General features: G+C 40.6%; 1 protein-coding gene across 2 annotated transcripts in view; it reads left to right on the top strand.

Annotated features, from left to right (window-relative positions):
• Window positions 1-17,018, top strand: part of ANO6 (anoctamin 6) — a 209,948-nt gene that overhangs the window by 44,788 nt on the left and 148,142 nt on the right. Inside the window, exon 2 of one of the 2 annotated variants that reach the window (XM_057556242.1) lies at window positions 1,112-1,171. The exons of the other annotated variant lie outside the window; for it this stretch is intronic. Coding sequence (XP_057412225.1) covers window positions 1,112-1,171 — 60 coding nt within the window. The remainder of the gene's footprint in view (window positions 1-1,111; window positions 1,172-17,018) is intronic. 2 annotated transcript variants of the gene reach the window in all.

The following is a 17,018-nucleotide window of genomic DNA, read 5'->3' as shown; positions in this document are numbered from 1 at the left end:
CCTGAAGAATCCTGCGTGAGGGCCCAGAGGTGGCTTATGCTCTTATTAACGTAAATATTTCTGAGGCTTTGGTTTCATGATGCTTGTAGACATGCTGTGTGTATGAGTTTGGTGCAGGCAAAATATAATTTAGCAACAGATTTAAAAGGTAGTCTGGAGTGTTTCTAATTACTGTTTGTTTAGTTCACCATTGCCTAATAAGTGGATTTAAGTAACCTTGGGGTAGGGAATATAATGTTCATATTACAGTCAACCATGCAAATCATATTCGAAGTATTGCAGAGAACACACCATGGAGTCACTTTATAGATGTAGTCCTTGGAATTTTGAATTTAGAACTGAGAGCATTTTGGAGTGGACCTTTTCTACCTGTCATGCATCAACATGAATTATGCACATGTCCAAAATCAACCCTACTGTGTGTTACAACTCTATATAAAATCCATCGGGGGCTTTTGGCACTCAATTCTCTTTTTAATTTGACATAAGAATTCTCATTCTTATGGGAGAAACTGGCTTCTCTTTCCTTCCTTTTCCCATCTTTCACTGGCCATATAGGAAACTGAAGTCGTGAGAGGGCCTAGAAGAGTGGTTCTCAACCTGGGCTGCACCAGGGAATCAGCCTGGGAACTTTCAAAAATACCGATGCCTGGGTCCCACCTCCCCAGAGAGTCTCGCCTAATTGTTGGGCATGCAGCCTGCACTGGGAAGATGTTATTGTGCACTAAGGGCTGAGAACCATAGGCTTGAGAGCTCATCTCAGCCCGGTCTGTAGGCTAGCATCACCTGGAAAGCTATTGCCCAAAACACTGCTGCCCCACCAATTAAAACCACATTTTGGGGGGAAGGATCTAGGATTTTTAGAAAGATCCCAGATGATTTCTGATGCACAGCAAGGGTTAAGGTCGACTGACATAATCTAACCATTGCATATCATAGATAAGGAAAAGGAGAACTAGAAAGGTCAAATGGCTTGCTCAAGGTCGGATCCTGGTTGTTGCAGAAGCAGGTCTGGGACTCAGGTCTGATGCCTCTGACTGGTCTTTCTGCTGCCTAGCCTGGCCCCCTTATATTTGTTTGTTGTATTTATTGATGCCTCCTCATCCCTCAGGTGATGTTCCTGCCTCCAAGAGGCCTTTAATGGCTCCTGCCACTCTCCCATCCAGCCTGGGTAAGATGTCCTTCCTTTATATTCGAACCACCCTCCTTCCCCTTCCCCTTGGATTGTCAGCTCTAGAAGGACAAGGCCCATATCCTTTCAGTAACTTGCTGGCATGTAATGGGGACCTAGATAATATTTGTTGAATTGAAATTCCCTAACTTTTTATTCACCAATTAACCCACATGGATTGCTAAAAATAATCCACTCCTTTTGAAAGTAGCTTCTGAGAGCAAATGTTATTGTTACCTGTCGACCGCCCACTGTGCTGTGGGTCAAGATCTTGTACACAAGGAATTCCCACCCTTGCCTTCCAGGAGAGAGAGTTGAGGGGGCAAAAAAAGTTTGTCAAGGGGATTTTGATGACAAAATAATGAAAGCAAGATTTCTGTGACTTTACATGTTGCTCAGGGTATTTATAATATCCAGGGACTTCTGAATAACATACTTACAAGTGTGCGTGGCATCAGTGAAAGGGGGCATGTGGCATTATCTTAAGACAAAATGAAAATGCTCTTTCATAAAAATATGTTTTAAGGACTAAATTATTTCCTTTATCATAATGCATATATAACTGAGCAACCACATCCACTAGCATAGCTGAATTAAATCCTTTGGCTTCTCAGGATTAATATGTTAACGTCTTTTCAATTGAGTAAAAAACTATTGGGGAGATCAAGATGGCGGAGTAGGAGGATGTAGAACTCACCTCCCCATGTAAGCACATCAAAAATTACATCTACAAGTAGAACAACTCTCACAAAAAACCAACCAGACAGTGGCAGAAGATCTCTTAAATGACCAAAGCTGAAAGAAAGATCCCGTGTAACTGAGTAGGACCAAAAAAAAAAAAAGGCGTCAGGATGGGACCAGCACCCCTGGGGGGATCTGTAAAGGAGGGAGTGTCCACACAGGCAGGCCCTTGCTTTATGAAACTCCCCTGTCTGCTGGGAGGCCCACTGGGACAGATAGGGAGCTGGAGGGGCCTGGACTCTGCTCATGAGGCATGTGTACATGCTGGCTTGCTAGCAATCAGGGCAGAGAGAGACCAGCCCTGACGCTGACTACTACCACCTTGCTGCACTTCCAAGCCTGAAATGCACGCTGGACAGGGCTGCTAGTATGTGCTAAAGTGCTGAAACTCCAGCGAAGGGACCTTGGGAGAGGACTTGGTCCAGCTGCTTGGAGACAGGCTGGCGGGCCTGAAGTGTGGTCCATTGTTAGTGCATGTAGGGTGGGACGTGGGTCCACCAACGGAACCCCACTGTCAGCTTGCTAACAGCAGGGCATGGCTCCGGTGGTGCAGACTTTGTGAGCATATACAGGGTTGGGGTGGGGCTGACATCTGAGCTCATTATCAGCCCTCCAACAGTGGGGCCAGATCCGGGCAGCAGTGGACTTTGTTGGCGTGCACACATGGTGGTTGGTGGCATCACAGGATCCCATGTCCTCAGTGGACAGCCCCTGGATACGGCGTATGCAGCAGTTCCTTTCTCAGCAGGAGTGCTGTAGTTAAGCCCACCTCACACCACAGCTTGGAGCTGGATCTGGGGTGGACAGGTCCAGGAAGAGGCCTGCCATAGAGGCAGCACAGGTCCCAGGCCACAGCACAACCACCTCAATTCCTGCAACCACGATGCTCCAGCCTCCTCCACCAGCTTAGTACTAGGTCTGGGATGAATACAACAGAGAAAGGAATGTGACCTTGGGCTGCTTCTGGGCAAAATCTTGGACACCTGCATGGGTAGCGCATAGGTTTGCCGTGACCACAATGGGTCTCACTTGCTTCAGGGCTCACCTCCTTGGGGGCAGAGCATATACTTAAGTATAATGGAGCTTTATTGAACCTGACCCTCAGGACTTCTACTGCAACAGGTGGGGAGCACACCTCACCACTGAGAGGGCTGTGACAGCCATGGAGCAAAGAGGAGGCATCACCCAACACCCAGTGCAGGATCTGGACACCAGAACAGCAGTCAACCCCCTATCGAGGGGATAATGTCCAGCACACTCTGAGGAAAGATGTGGCAGGCATTCATACCAAAAACAGCCCTAGCACCAAAAATATTGGACTCACAGCCTGCACAGGAATGCTCCCACATAAAAACAGCCCTTCAAGAACAAAGTAGATAACTATTTCTCCTATTCATAGAGACAGAGAAATGTAAGTAATGTAAATATAAGAAATGTAAGTAAATGAAAAAGCAAAGGAACTACTCACCATTAAAAGAACAAGAGAAATCCCCTGAAAGAACAAACTCAGTGTACTTGACCCTGAGTTCAAAAAGGAGGTAATAAAAATGCTAAAGGAATTAAAGAAATGCAGGTCACTGTAACAAGAAACTAGAAACTAGAATTAGGAAGCAATCAAAATTAGACAATTCAATTGCCAAGATAAAAACTGATCTAAAAGCAATGAATAGCAGACTAAATAACACAGAAGAATGAATAAGTGATCTGGTAGATAGAATAATGGAAATCACCCAAACAGAACAGCAGACAGAAAGAAAAATGGAAAAAAAAAAAGAAAGCAACATATGAGATTTATAGGATAATGTAAAGCACGCCAACCTATGCATAATAGAGGTTCCAGAAGAAAAAGAAAGAGAGAAGGGGATTGAAAATGTATTTAAAGAAATGGTGGCTGAAAACTTCCCAAACCTAAAGAAGGAAACATATCCAGGTATAGGAAGCACAGAAGGTCCCAAACAAGATGAACCCAAACAGACCCACACCAAGACATATCATAATTAAAATGGCAAAAGTTAAAGATTCTAAAAGCACTAAGAGAAAAGAAAGAGTCAGTCATGAGGGAACCCCTATAAGGCTATCAGATGATTTCTCTATAGAAACTTAGCAGGCGAGAAGGGAGTGGAATGATATATTCAAAGTCCTGAAAGGGAAAAACTTACAACCTGGGATACCCTGCCTAGGAAGATTATCATTTAGAATAGAAGGAGAGATAAAGAATTTCTCAGACAAGCAATAACTAAAATAATGCAGCAATACTAAACCTAACCTAAAGGAAATGTTGGAAGGTCTTCTCTAAGTAGAAAAGAGTCAAGAATCCATAGGAAAGGGAGACTCACAATAAGAAAGGCAAATATATAAACTGATTGAAGATTACTTAAATAAGCCAGTACATAGATTAAAAAACAATCAAATAATTTTTTGTGAAAGCAGTTATAACTACAGTTAATAGCAAAAGGATAAACATGAGATGTAAAATAGGGCATCAAAATCACAAAATGTGGGGGAAGGGAGTAAAAAATGTAGATCTTTTAGAATGTGTTTGAACTTGTATGACTATTAGTCTAAAGCCAGTAGATACAGTTATGGGTCAACATACTTAAAAACCAGGGTAACCACAAATCAAAATTATACAATAGATTCACAAAAACCAAAAACAAAGGAACTCAAGCATAAAGAGAAAACCATCAAACCACAAAAGGAAAAACAAAAAGGAGAAGAAATTAATTATAAGAACGATAAAATCAACTGGAAACAAGGTTTAAAATGGCAATAAATACATATTTATCAAGAATTACTTTAAATGAACTAAATGCTCCAAACAAAAAAAATAGAGTAGCCAATTGGATTTAAGAAAAAAAAAAACAAAAAGGAACCAACAATATACTGCCCTACAAGAGACTCAGTTTAGGCTGAAAGACACACATAGATTGAAAGTGAGGGGTTGGAAAAAGATATTTCATGCAAATGGAAACTACAAGAAAGCAGGGGTAGCAATACTCATATCAGACAAAGAGTTTAAAACAAAGTTCATAAAGAAAGACAAAGAAGGACACTGTATAATGATAAAGGGGTCAATACAAGAAGAGGATATTACACTCGTTAACACATGCACCCAATATGGGAGCACCTAAATATATAAAACAAATACTAACAGACATAGAGGGAGAAATTGACAGGAATACAATTATAGTTGGAGACTTTTAATACCCCTCTGACATCAATGGACAGATCTCTAAGACAAAATCAATACGGCAACAGAGACATTAAATGATACAATGGAACAATTGGACTTACTTGATATTTACAGGGCACTACATCCCCAAAACCCAGAATACACATTCTTTTCAAATGCACATGAAACATTGTCTAGGATGGACCACACACTAGGACACAAAATATGCCTCAACAAATTTAAGAGGATAGAAATTATTTCAAGCATCTTTTCTGACCACAACAGAATGAAACTAGAAATCAACCACAGAAATAAAAACACGAAAAAAATGATCACATGGAGACTAAATAACATGCTACAAAAAAACCAGTGGGTCAACAATGAAATTAAAGAGGGAATCAGAAAATACTTAAAGAGAAATGGCAATGAAAACACAACCTTACAAAATCTATAGGATGCAGCAAAAGCAGTTCTAAGAGGGACATTCATAGCAATACAGGCCTTCCTTAAGAAACAAGAAAAATCTCAAACAGCCTAACCTACCACCTAAAAGAACTAGAAAAAGAAGAACAAACAAAACCCAAAGTTAGCAGACGGAAGGAAATAATAAAGATCAGAGAGGAAATAAATAAAACAGAGATCAAGAAAACAATAGAAAAATCAATAAAACCAAGAGCTGGTTTTTTGAAAAATAAACAAAATCAACAAATCTCTAGCCAGGATCACCAAGAAGAAAAGAGAGAGGACCCAAATAAACAAAATAAGAAATGAAAGAGGAGAAATAAAAACCAGTACCACAGAAATACAAAAAATAATAAGAAAATACTATGAACAAATTGCACAACCTAGAAGAAAGGGACAAGTTTCTAGAAATATATAGCCTGTCAAAATTGAGTCAAGAAGAAACACATAATTTGAACAGACCAATCACTAGAAGTGAAATAGAATCTGTAATTAAAAAAACAAAAAACAAAACTCCCTGCAAACAAAAGTACAGGACTGAAAGGCTTCACTGAGGAATTCTACCAAACATACAAAGAAGAACTTATTCCAGTCCTTCTCAAACTATTCCAAAAGATTAAAGAGGAGAGAACACTCCCAAATTCATCTGTGAAGCCACTATCACCCTGATACCAAAGCCAGACAAAGACATTACAAAAGAAGAAAATTACAGGCCAATATCTTTGATGAATATAGATGTAAAAATCCCCAACAAAATATTACCAAACTGAATCCAGTAATGCATAAAAAGGATCATACATCATGATCAAGTTGGATTCATTCCAGGGTAGCAAGGATGGTTCAACATACACGAATCAATCAATGTGGTATACCACATTAACAAAAGAAAAGACAAAAATCATATGATCATCTCAATAGATGCAAAAAAAGCATTTGATAAAATTTAACATCCCTTCATGATAAAAACTCTCACCAAAGTGGATACAGAGGGAACATATCTCAACATAGTAAAAGTCATTTATGACAAACCCACAGCCAACATAATACATAATAGTGAAAGCTGAAAGCCTTTCTGCCAAATTCAGGAACAAGACAAGGATGCCCACTCTCACCATTTCTATTTAACATAGTATTGGAAGTTCTAGCCACAGCAATCAGACAAGCAAAAGAAATAAAAGGTATCCAGATTGGAAGAGAAGAGGTAAAATTGTCATTATTTGCAGATGACGTGATACTCTATATAGAGAAGCCTAAAGATGCCACATAAAACCTATTAGAACTGATAAATGAATTCAGCAAGGTAGCAGGATACAAGATTAATATAAAGAAATCTGTTGCATTTCTTTACACTAACAAAATATCAGAAAGAGAAAGTGAAAAAATGATCCCACTTAAAATCACACTGGGGAAAAAAACAAAAACAACAAAAAACTATGAATAAACTTAACCAAGGAGGTGAAAGACCTATACGCTGAAAACTATGAAACATTGATAAAGGAAGTTGAAGGTGATTCAAATAAATGAAAAGGTATCCCATGCTCTTGGATTGGAAGATTTAACATTGTTAAAATGGCCATACTACCCACAGCAATCTGCAGATTTAATGTGATCCCTATTAAAATCCCATGACATTTTTCAGAGACCTAGAACAAATAATTCTAAAATTTTTATGGAACCACAAATGACCCAGAATTGCCAAAACAATACTGAAGAAGAAGAACAAAGCTGGAGGCATAACACCACCCCCTCCCAGACTTTAGACAGTACTACAAAGGTACAGTAATCAAAACAGTGTGGTATTGGCACAGAAACACACATGAAAATCAATGGAACAGAATAGAGAGCCCATAAATAAACCCACATGCCACAGTCAATTAATCTACGCCAAAGGAGGCAAGGATATACGTTGGAGAAAAGACAATCTCTTCAGCAAGTGGTGTTGGGAAAGCTGGACAGCTACATGCAAATCAGTGAAATTAGAACACTCCCTCACACCACATTACAAAAATAAACTCAAAATGGTTTAAAGACCTAAATATAAGACATGATACCATAAAACTCCTAGAAGAGAACATAGGTGAAACATTCTTGGATATAAATCGTAGCAATATTTTCTTAGATCAGTCTCCCAAGACAAAAGAAGAGCAAAAATCAACAGATGCGACCTAATCAAACTTAAAAAGCTTTTGCATAGCAAAGGAAACCATCAACAAAATGAAAAGACAGCCTCTGAAATGGGAGAAAATATTTGCAAAGGATGCGACCAACAAGGGGTTAATATTTAAAATATACAAACAGCTCATATAACTAAATACAAAAAAAAAAAAAGCTAACCCAATCAAAAAATGGGCAGAAGACCTACATAGACATTTCTCCAAAGAAAATACACAGATGGCCAACAGGCATATGAAAAGATGCTCAACATCACTATTTATCAGAGAAGTGCAAATCAAAACCACAATGAGGTATCACCTCACACCAGTCAGAATGGCTATCATCAAAAAGTCTACAAATGATAAATGCTGGAGAGAGTGTGGAGAAAAGAGAGCCCTCTTACACTGTTAGTGGGAATGTAGATTGGTACAGCCGCTATGGAGAACAGTATGGAATTTCCTTAAAAAACTAAAAATAGAGCTACCATATGATCCAGAAATCCCACTCCTGGACATATATCCAGAAAAGGTGAAAACTCTAATTTGAAAAGATACTTGCACCCCAATGTTCATCGCAGCACTATTTACAGTAGCCAAGACATGGAAACAATCCAAGTGCCCTCAACAGATGATTGGCTTAAGAAGATGTGGTGTATATATATATATATATATATATATATATACACACACACACACACACACATACACACACACACACACACACACACACACACACACACACAATGGAATATTACTCAACCATAAAAAAGAATAAAATATTGCCATTTGCAGCAACATGGATGGACCTAGAGAATATCATACTAAGCAAAGTAAGTAGGCAGAGAAAGCAAATATTATATGATATTACTTATATGTCAATCTAAAAAATAATACAAATGAATCTATATACAAAATAGAAAAAGACTCACAGACATAGAAAACAAACTTATGGTTACCAGTGGGGAAAGGGAGTGGGGAGGGATAAATTAAGAGTATGGGATTAACAGATACACACTACTATACATAAAATAGATAAGCAGGAAGGATTTCCTGTATAACACAGGGAACTGTATTCAATATCTTATAATAACCCATAATGGAAAATAATCTGAAAAAAAAAAATGTAACTGAAAAATAGAAAACAACAACAAAAAACTATCACTCCTCTGTCATCCCAGTTTACTTAAGGTCATGCTTGTCCCGTGTCTTCTTGTTATTTGAAAAATGTTTCCAGATTTGCAGTATTTATGTTTACTATTATAGCCATTACACAGATTTGTCTCAGAAAGCAGATTACAACCAGTATCTCTTTACCTTACAGGTAGCCAGGAGGCTGCACAAAGGGGTAACAGAAAGTAACTGTTTTTCTCATTTGGAGAATTCAGAGTTAAAAGTTTTTGGAGCCAAGACTGCAAACTGGGTTGCATTGTAGGGTAGATGTTAAAATGATGTAAAGAGATTGCAGACAGTAGCCAATAATGACCCAAGTACGTGAAATCTTTTTGAAGTCTTATTAAGACTTTGTGGGTTCATGCTTTATAATTGGGAGTCTTCATATCCCAGGTAAGTGGCAGTGTGGCAACGTGTAAATAAAGCCGCCATTTATCAGGGGAACTCTTCCCAAAAGAAATATCCTTAAAATTGTCCAGAGAAAGCTAAGTTACTTAGCTGGAGGTAAATATACAACATTTTTATATTAAAATAATTTCATTATATCGTGAAATAAAATGCAAAGTTTGCATAACTTTTTTTTTTTAAGATGAGAAATTTTAAAGAACCACTTTCCAGTCTCTCCTTTGCTGCTACTTGGATGAAAAGTTAAACCAATAAAGGTTTTTGCTAAGTAACCAACTTCTATCTCACTAATTTCGGAGGCTCAACAGTACATTCTGGAAGAGACAAGGAAGGAGGGAAAGGAAGGGTTTATTAAATATGTAAGACACCATGTTCAGTGTTTTCACCCATGTTGCGCTGTTGAATCTTTATGGCTGTGCTGCAAATTAGGAATTATTCACAGCAGTTTTTGCATGTGAGGAGATCTGTACGCACCTGTCCACTAGGAAGCAGAGCCGGAATTTGAAAACAGATCTATCTGATTCCAGAGTCCTTGTATTTTTCCCCTGACATGGCCCTTCATGTCATGAGAGTGGAGGCGTCTCCAAAAGAGCCTTGTTATTAACTCTGAGTATTTGCCATGCTGGTGGAAGAGGAGGGCTGACTTTAGCTTCCCCTAGAGTTGTTTTTTTTAAAAAATAGATTTAATTAATTAATTAATTTTTTGGCTGCGTTTAGTCTTCGTTGCTGTGCGCAGGCTTCTCATTGCGGTGGATTCTCCTGCTGCGGCGCACAGGCTCTAGGCGCGCAGGCTTCAGTAGTTGTGATATGCGGGCTTCAGTAATTGTGGCTCATGGGCTCTAGAGCGCAGGCTCAGTAGTCGTGGTGCAGGGGCTTAGTGGCTCTGCGGCATGTGGTATCTTCCTGGACCAGGGCTCAAACCCGTGTCCCCTGCATTGGCAGGCGGATTCTTAACCACTGCACCACCTGGGAAGCCCCCTAGAGTTGTTATTAAACACCAGTAAGTTAATATTTACAAACTTCTGTGACACAGTTAAAAGCATTTCCCAACATTATCCTATAAAGTTCTGACTTTAAAATGACATGTCGTTATTGCAGTGACCCTCAGAGTTCCAGTGTATTCATTGTCATGATTTTAAAGGGAGGGAAGGAATAGTCAGCAGTGGCTATGTTTGACCACAAGCCATATAGTGTCAGAATTTTGTGATGCTTTTGACTTGAGGGAGGCAGCAAAGCAAAATAGTTGATAGTTCGTGCTTTGCCCTGCAATTCCTGAATATGGGAATCCTGGCTCTGCTACACACTAGCTGTGTGATGGCGGGCAAGTGACCTAACCCCTTTGTGCCTTAGTTTCCTCGTAAGTAAAACAAGAACAGTAATAACTTGATTGCTGTTTTAAGAACTATATATCAGGCCTGTTAAGAGCTTAGAACTTTGCATGATGCAAAGTTAGTGCTCAGGAAGTATTTAGCTATTCTTAGTAAAAGCTAGGTGCTACATGGCCCAGCAATCCCACTTCTGGGTACTGACCCAAGAGAAATGAAAACCTGTGTCCACATAAGACATTTGAAAAAAAGTTCATAGAAAGTTTTATTCATAACAGCTAAAACCTGGAAACAAATGTCCATCAACTGGTGAATGGATAAACTGTGGTACATCCACACTGTGGAATACTATTCAGAAGCAAAAAAGAACAAATTTCTGATAGGGGCAACAGCATGGCTAAGTTTCAAAAGCATTGTGCCGGCTGAAAAATCCAGACATAAAAGGCTGCATCCTTCTTGATTCCAATTATGTGACGTTCTATAAAGGCAAAACTGTAAATTACAGAAATTAGATCCTTGCTTGCTGAGGACAGATCATTGAAGAGCAGAGGAGATTGACTGCAGAAGGGCAAAAGGAAACTTTCTGAGGTGATGGAAATGCTCTGTGTGTTTATTGTGGCGGAGGTTACGTGATTGTTTATGTTCGTCAAAGTGCATCCAGCTTAGAAAGGGTCCATTTTTACTGTATATAAGTTAAACTTCAATAAATCTGATTTTAAAAGTCAGGGACTGCAACATGAACAAAGTATAGAGGGGGAGAAAAAGGGATTAGAAACAATAGATCAGAATTGCCGAAAATGCAGCTATTCTACAGTTTCAGTTAGCATGCGAGATGGGAGGAATAATTTTGTTAATTTTCCTCTTACAGGCTGTGAGTTAGAAAAATGTAGAAACCTGTAGAAGAGTTCTGTCCTGCTCTAGCATATCTGATTCTCCTGGCTCTGAGCACTGTCTGCTTCCCCATTTTTGAGCTGTTGCCATTTCACAGACACAGGGATCTCCTGGGTTGCTGGCTGGGAGAATCCTGAAGGAGGGCTTGCCATGTGAAGAGGCATTCATGGAAACAGAGCCTTGGTGTTCTAGATGAACTGAAGGTTCCTATTCCAGATAACTACGTAGTCTGAGTACACTTACGGGGAAGGAATGTTATCTCAGAGCATTTTTCATTCATCATGAGTCACAGAAGCCTCTGCACTTTCTTTTGGAGCCCGGCGCTTATCTCAGCAGCCCAGGACATGGTCGACCACTCCCTCCTTCCTGAAATTCTTTCTTTCCTTGGCTTCTGTGATGCTCCTCCATCTTGATTCTGTTCACAACTCAACTCACTTGTTTTTTCTGTCTCCTCTGCTGGATCCGTCTCTCCCCATTCCTGGCCCCTAAACTTTGCAGTGCCGAGGCCTTCGTTCTCTGACCTCTTCCCCATCTTAATGTACCCCATAGGTGCTCTCTTTCATTTCCAGGGCCTTAAATACCTTAAATCTACATGCTGCTGATTTCATATGCTTACCTCTAATCCCCGTCTCTCCCTTGCTTTCCAGCTAGCTGCCTGTTTTATCTCGTTACGTGGTTGTCTAATAGACATCTCAAACTTAACAGGTCCAAAACCCGAGTCTTGATTTCTTTTCTAACCCTGCACTTCTTGCATTGTTTCTCATCTCAGCAACGACTCTACCCGGTTGCTCAGACACGAACCTGGAGTCACCCTTGATCCCCGTCTTTCTCTCCCACCTCATAGTCGAGCCATTAGCATCCATCCCAAATCCAAGTGCTCCTAATCTCCCACCCCCACTCCTAAATCCAAGCCCAGGCCACCACCAAGTCTTCTGGGACTTCTGCAGCCACTTCCTAAGTGAGCCTCCGCTGTGTACCTCTTGCTCCAAGTTCACACAGCAGTCAGAGTGATCCTTCTGTGTCAGACGTTTATACGACCTGCAGTGGACACCGTACACGGTTGGAACTCTCAGCCCTGTTGTACTGAAGGCCCTTGCTAACTCTCCGTCCCCGTCTCTTCCCACCCTGCCTATCTCTTGAGGCGCCCCAGACATACCGGCCTCTCTCTGTGCCTTGACATGCTGCCCCCCACCTGCCAAGAATATTGTCCATATCTTCCTCTCCATCTCTTCTCACCTCCCAGCCCCTTCCTGTTGAGGATTCCTGCTCCTGCACTTCATTTAGTTCTCCCGCAAATGCCACCCCCTCCGAGCTGGCCCCCTGGCTCATCTAAAATATCACTGTAACTCTCTATCCCCTTCACGTGCTTTGTTTTCAACGCATTTCTCCCCACTTGAAATTAGTATATGAGTATTTGTTTATTGCCTCTGTCCCCTGGTAGATTGTAAGCTCCCTAAGGATGTTGTGCTGGTGCTTAATACGTATTTTCTGAACGACTGAAGGAATAAGGGAATTAATGTTCTGGTACCCCTATATTAAAAACTAAAGAGCCAGATATCTTCTTACACCCTAATATCCCTGTCTGTCTCTCACCCCATTTCTCTGCCCCCCTTTAAGGCAGAATTTCTAAATTGCCTAGATGTACTGTAGCTTTTCATTACTCATTTTCTCTTCACTCTGACAGTCTGATATCTTTTCCCATCACTCTTGTGCAATTTCTCAGGGTCATTCAAGTCCTATGTGTTGCTGCCTCCAATGGATGCGTTCCCATCCTGTCTTACTAGATCTCTGAGTAGCTTTAGCACAGTTCTCCATTCTGCTCTTGAAATTCCCTCCTAACTTGGCTTCCGCCGTCCCTACTGGCTGTTCCTTATTCCTTTGCAGGCATCTCCTTCTTTTGGGGACCTCTGAATGTGGAGAGTTCTTCAGGATGTGGCTTAGGCCCTCTTCTCCCTCTACATGCTCATCTGTTCCCAGGGCTTTACATGCCGTCAGTGAGCTGATGACTCCCCAGTGTATGTATATGTCCAACAGTGACCTCTTCTGACCTCCAGACCCCACATCTGACTGCCTCCTTGACGTCTCTTTGGATGTCTCATGCTCAAGGGGGAACTCTTGTTTCGCTTCTGTATCCCATCTCCCGGAATCTGCCTTTCCACATCCCATCTTGGCCATCTTAGTAAATGGCACTACCATCTTCCCAGTTTCCAAAGTCAGAAACTTGGGTATCATTCTGTGTTTCTCCTTCATTGTCCCCCTTTGCCCCAGTACTTTTAGTTCTATCTTTAAAATATATTTTGAATTTGTCTTCTCTATCTCTACTACTACTGTCTTAGGCCAACTCTTTTTTTTTTTTTTTTTTGCATAACTAAATTATATAGATTTGGGGAGAGAGGAAGTGGGGGGAGGATTCAGTGGCCTGAGAAGCCTCCTGAGAAGACTTGTCCTCTTGTTTCATCGTCACAATATGATGAGGAAATGGAGGTTCAGAGAGGTTGCACATGTGCCCAAGGTCACACAGCGTGAGGGGAAGGCAGGACTTGTATCTGCTCTGCCACACTCTGAGCCCTCACAAGCATCACCTCTCAGGTCTTTGCACCAATACTGGGTTTGCCAAATGAAAAGCCTCTTGCCCTCCATGAGCTGCCACTTGAAAGGAAGCCACACGGGCCCCAGGGTGGGGTCTCAGGCAGCCCTGTGGGAGTTGTTTGGGGCACAAGCCCTTCTTGGGACCTCTGCTCACTGCCAATCCAGGGAGCAAATGCCATCTTCAGGAAACAGGTGGGGGCTGGTGCTGATGACAGCATGACTCATTGTTAGTAGGTTTTCAATGAGGGATCTCAACAGTGTGTCTAGTAACTGGTCTGTTGTTTCTGCTCTTGCCACAGTAGAGTGCTCCAAAACGCTGTGATGCCACGTGCTGCCTATCTGGCAGTGCGTGTGTCATATCCCCCTGCCTCCTCTTCAGCCTCATTTTATTCCCCAGCCTCTAACTTCTTCAACTCTTCAGTTACACTGACCGCCTTTAACCATGTCCTTCAGCACACCAAGGGTTCAGAACCCTTGGCTTGCTCTCCCTGCCACCCCTCCTCCCCCACCTCCCCAATGTTCTTTCTTTAGTCCTACACGGCCAAGTCTGTCTCATCCTTCAGGTCTCAACTTAAATATCACCCACCAGGGAGCCTCCTCTGACCACACTGCCCAAAATACTTCCTTCTCTTATTCTGTATCATAACCACCTTATTTCCTTATCACTAAGCAGAATCAATTATTTTAAAAGGATTTATGTTTAGTTGTTATTATAGAATATAAGTTCTCTGAAAAGAGACTTTTTCTGCTTTATTAGCTGTTGTGTCTTCTGCATCTAGCATGGCGCTGACACATAGTAGGTGCTGGAACAGGGATTCTTTTTTTTTTTTTTTTAATTTAATTTAATTTAATTTTTTTAACATCTTTTTGGGAGTATAGTTGCTTTACAATGGTGTGTTAGTTTCTGCTTTATAACAAAGTGAATCAGCTATACATACACATATGTCCCCATATCTCTTCCCTCTTGCGTCTCCCTCCCTCCCAACCTCCCTATCCCACCCCTCTAGGTGGTCACAAAGCCCCGAGCTGTTCTCCCTGTGCTATGCGGTTGCTTCCCACTAGCTATCTATTTTACATTTGGTAGTGTATATATGTCCATGCCACTCTGTCACTTCGTCCCAGCTTACCCTTCCCCCTCCCTGTATCCTCAAGTCCATTCTCTAGTATGTCTGCGTCTTTATTCCCATCTTGCCCCTAGGTTCTTAATGACCTTTTTTTTTTTTTTCTTAGATTCCATATATATGTGTTAGCGTACGGTATTTGTTTTTCTCTTTCTGACTTACTTCACTCTGTATGACAGACTCTAGGTCCATCCACCTCACTACAAATAGCTCAATTTCGTTTCTTTTTATGGCTGAGTAATATTCCACTGTATATATGTACCACATCTTCTTTATCCATTCATCTGTTGATGGACACTTAGGTTGCTTCCATGTCCTGACTATTGTAAGTAGAGCTGCAGTGAACATTGTGGTACATGACTCTTTTTGAATTATGGTTTTCTCAGGGTATATGCCCAGTAGTGGGATTGCTGGGTCGTATGGTAGTTCTATTTTTAGTTTTTTAAGGAACCTCCATACTGTTCTCCATAGTGGCTGTATCAATTTACATTCCCACCAACAGTGCAAGAGTGTTCCCTTTTCTCCACACCCTCTCCAGCATTTATTGTTTCTAGATTTTTTGATGATGGCCACTCTGACCGCTGTGAGATGATATCTCATTGTAGTTTTGATTTGCATTTCTCTAATGATTAATGATGTTGAGCATCCTTTTATGTGTTTGTTGGCAATCTGTATATCTTCTTTGGAGTAATGTCTATTTAGGTCTTCTGCCCATTTTTGGATTGGGTTGTTTGTTTTTTTGATATTGAGCTGCATGAGCTGTTTGTAAATTTTGGAGATTAATCCTGTCAGTTGCTTCATTTGCAAATATTTTCTCCCATTCTGAGGGTTGTCTTTCCGTCTTGTTTATGGTTTCCTTTACTGTGTAAAAGCTTTGGAGTTTCATTAGGTCCCATTTGTTTATTTTTGTTTTTATTTCCATTTCTCTAGGAGTTGGGTCAAAAAGGATCTTGCCGTGATTTATGTCATGGAGTGTGGAATAGGGATTCTTAATGTTGATACGTGTCATGTCATATCATGAGATGTTTAACATAAGTTCTCGCCCCCATTTTTTTTAAAAAGGGAAAAAATTAAGCTTTTATTTTTGTCAAAGTTGTGTATAATTATAGCATTTTATCTAATTAGAAAATTATTACTTTGAGATTTGTTATGAAAAACAGCAGCATTTCCTCTTTCATTTTCTGTTCTCCAGAGGCATGTGTTTTCAACTTTAGCTGATTATCTTAGTAATTACTTCTATATCTTTAATTAAGATACTGTGTTGTTACTTATCTATTTTTTGTTTTTAGTTTGAGGAGTTATCTATTGTTGAAAAAGTGAGTATTTAGCTCCCTTTCATCTACCCCTGCCCCTCTCCCCTCCTCACACAAACTCTTCCACCCCCTCTGCTCTCAACTGTAATTGTATTGTAATTTTGGTGAGATCAATATGCAGTGTTTACTTTATTATAACTGTGCAATACTATCTACAGAAGAGCCCTGTAATATCATTTGATTACTTTTCCTCTCAAGACTACCCAGCAGATATTGACTTTTTTTTTAATCTCAATTTTTGATGTACTTATGAATAGTCAACCTCAGACTCTACCCTAGCTGTAAATCTTCTCTCTAAATTACTCAACCATGTAAAGAATCTACCAGGTTCATCTTTGGGGGGAAATTCCTCCAGAGCCTTCTGATCTCTCTGTCTCGGTTGCTTTCTCAGCCCCGAAACAGCTAGGGCTTCCCCTTTGCTGCCCTTCTGAGGTCTCCTTTTGCCTACCCTGTTTTGGAGCCATCAGTCTCTGGAACTATGACTTATTCTTTGTTGGTTTACTTT

This window comes from Balaenoptera acutorostrata, chromosome 11 (assembly GCF_949987535.1).
Source record: "Balaenoptera acutorostrata chromosome 11, mBalAcu1.1, whole genome shotgun sequence".
NCBI classification, from domain to species: Eukaryota; Metazoa; Chordata; class Mammalia; order Artiodactyla; family Balaenopteridae; genus Balaenoptera; species Balaenoptera acutorostrata.
The sequence above is the reverse complement of the archived record's forward strand: the minus strand, read 5'-3'. Positions and strand labels throughout refer to the sequence as shown.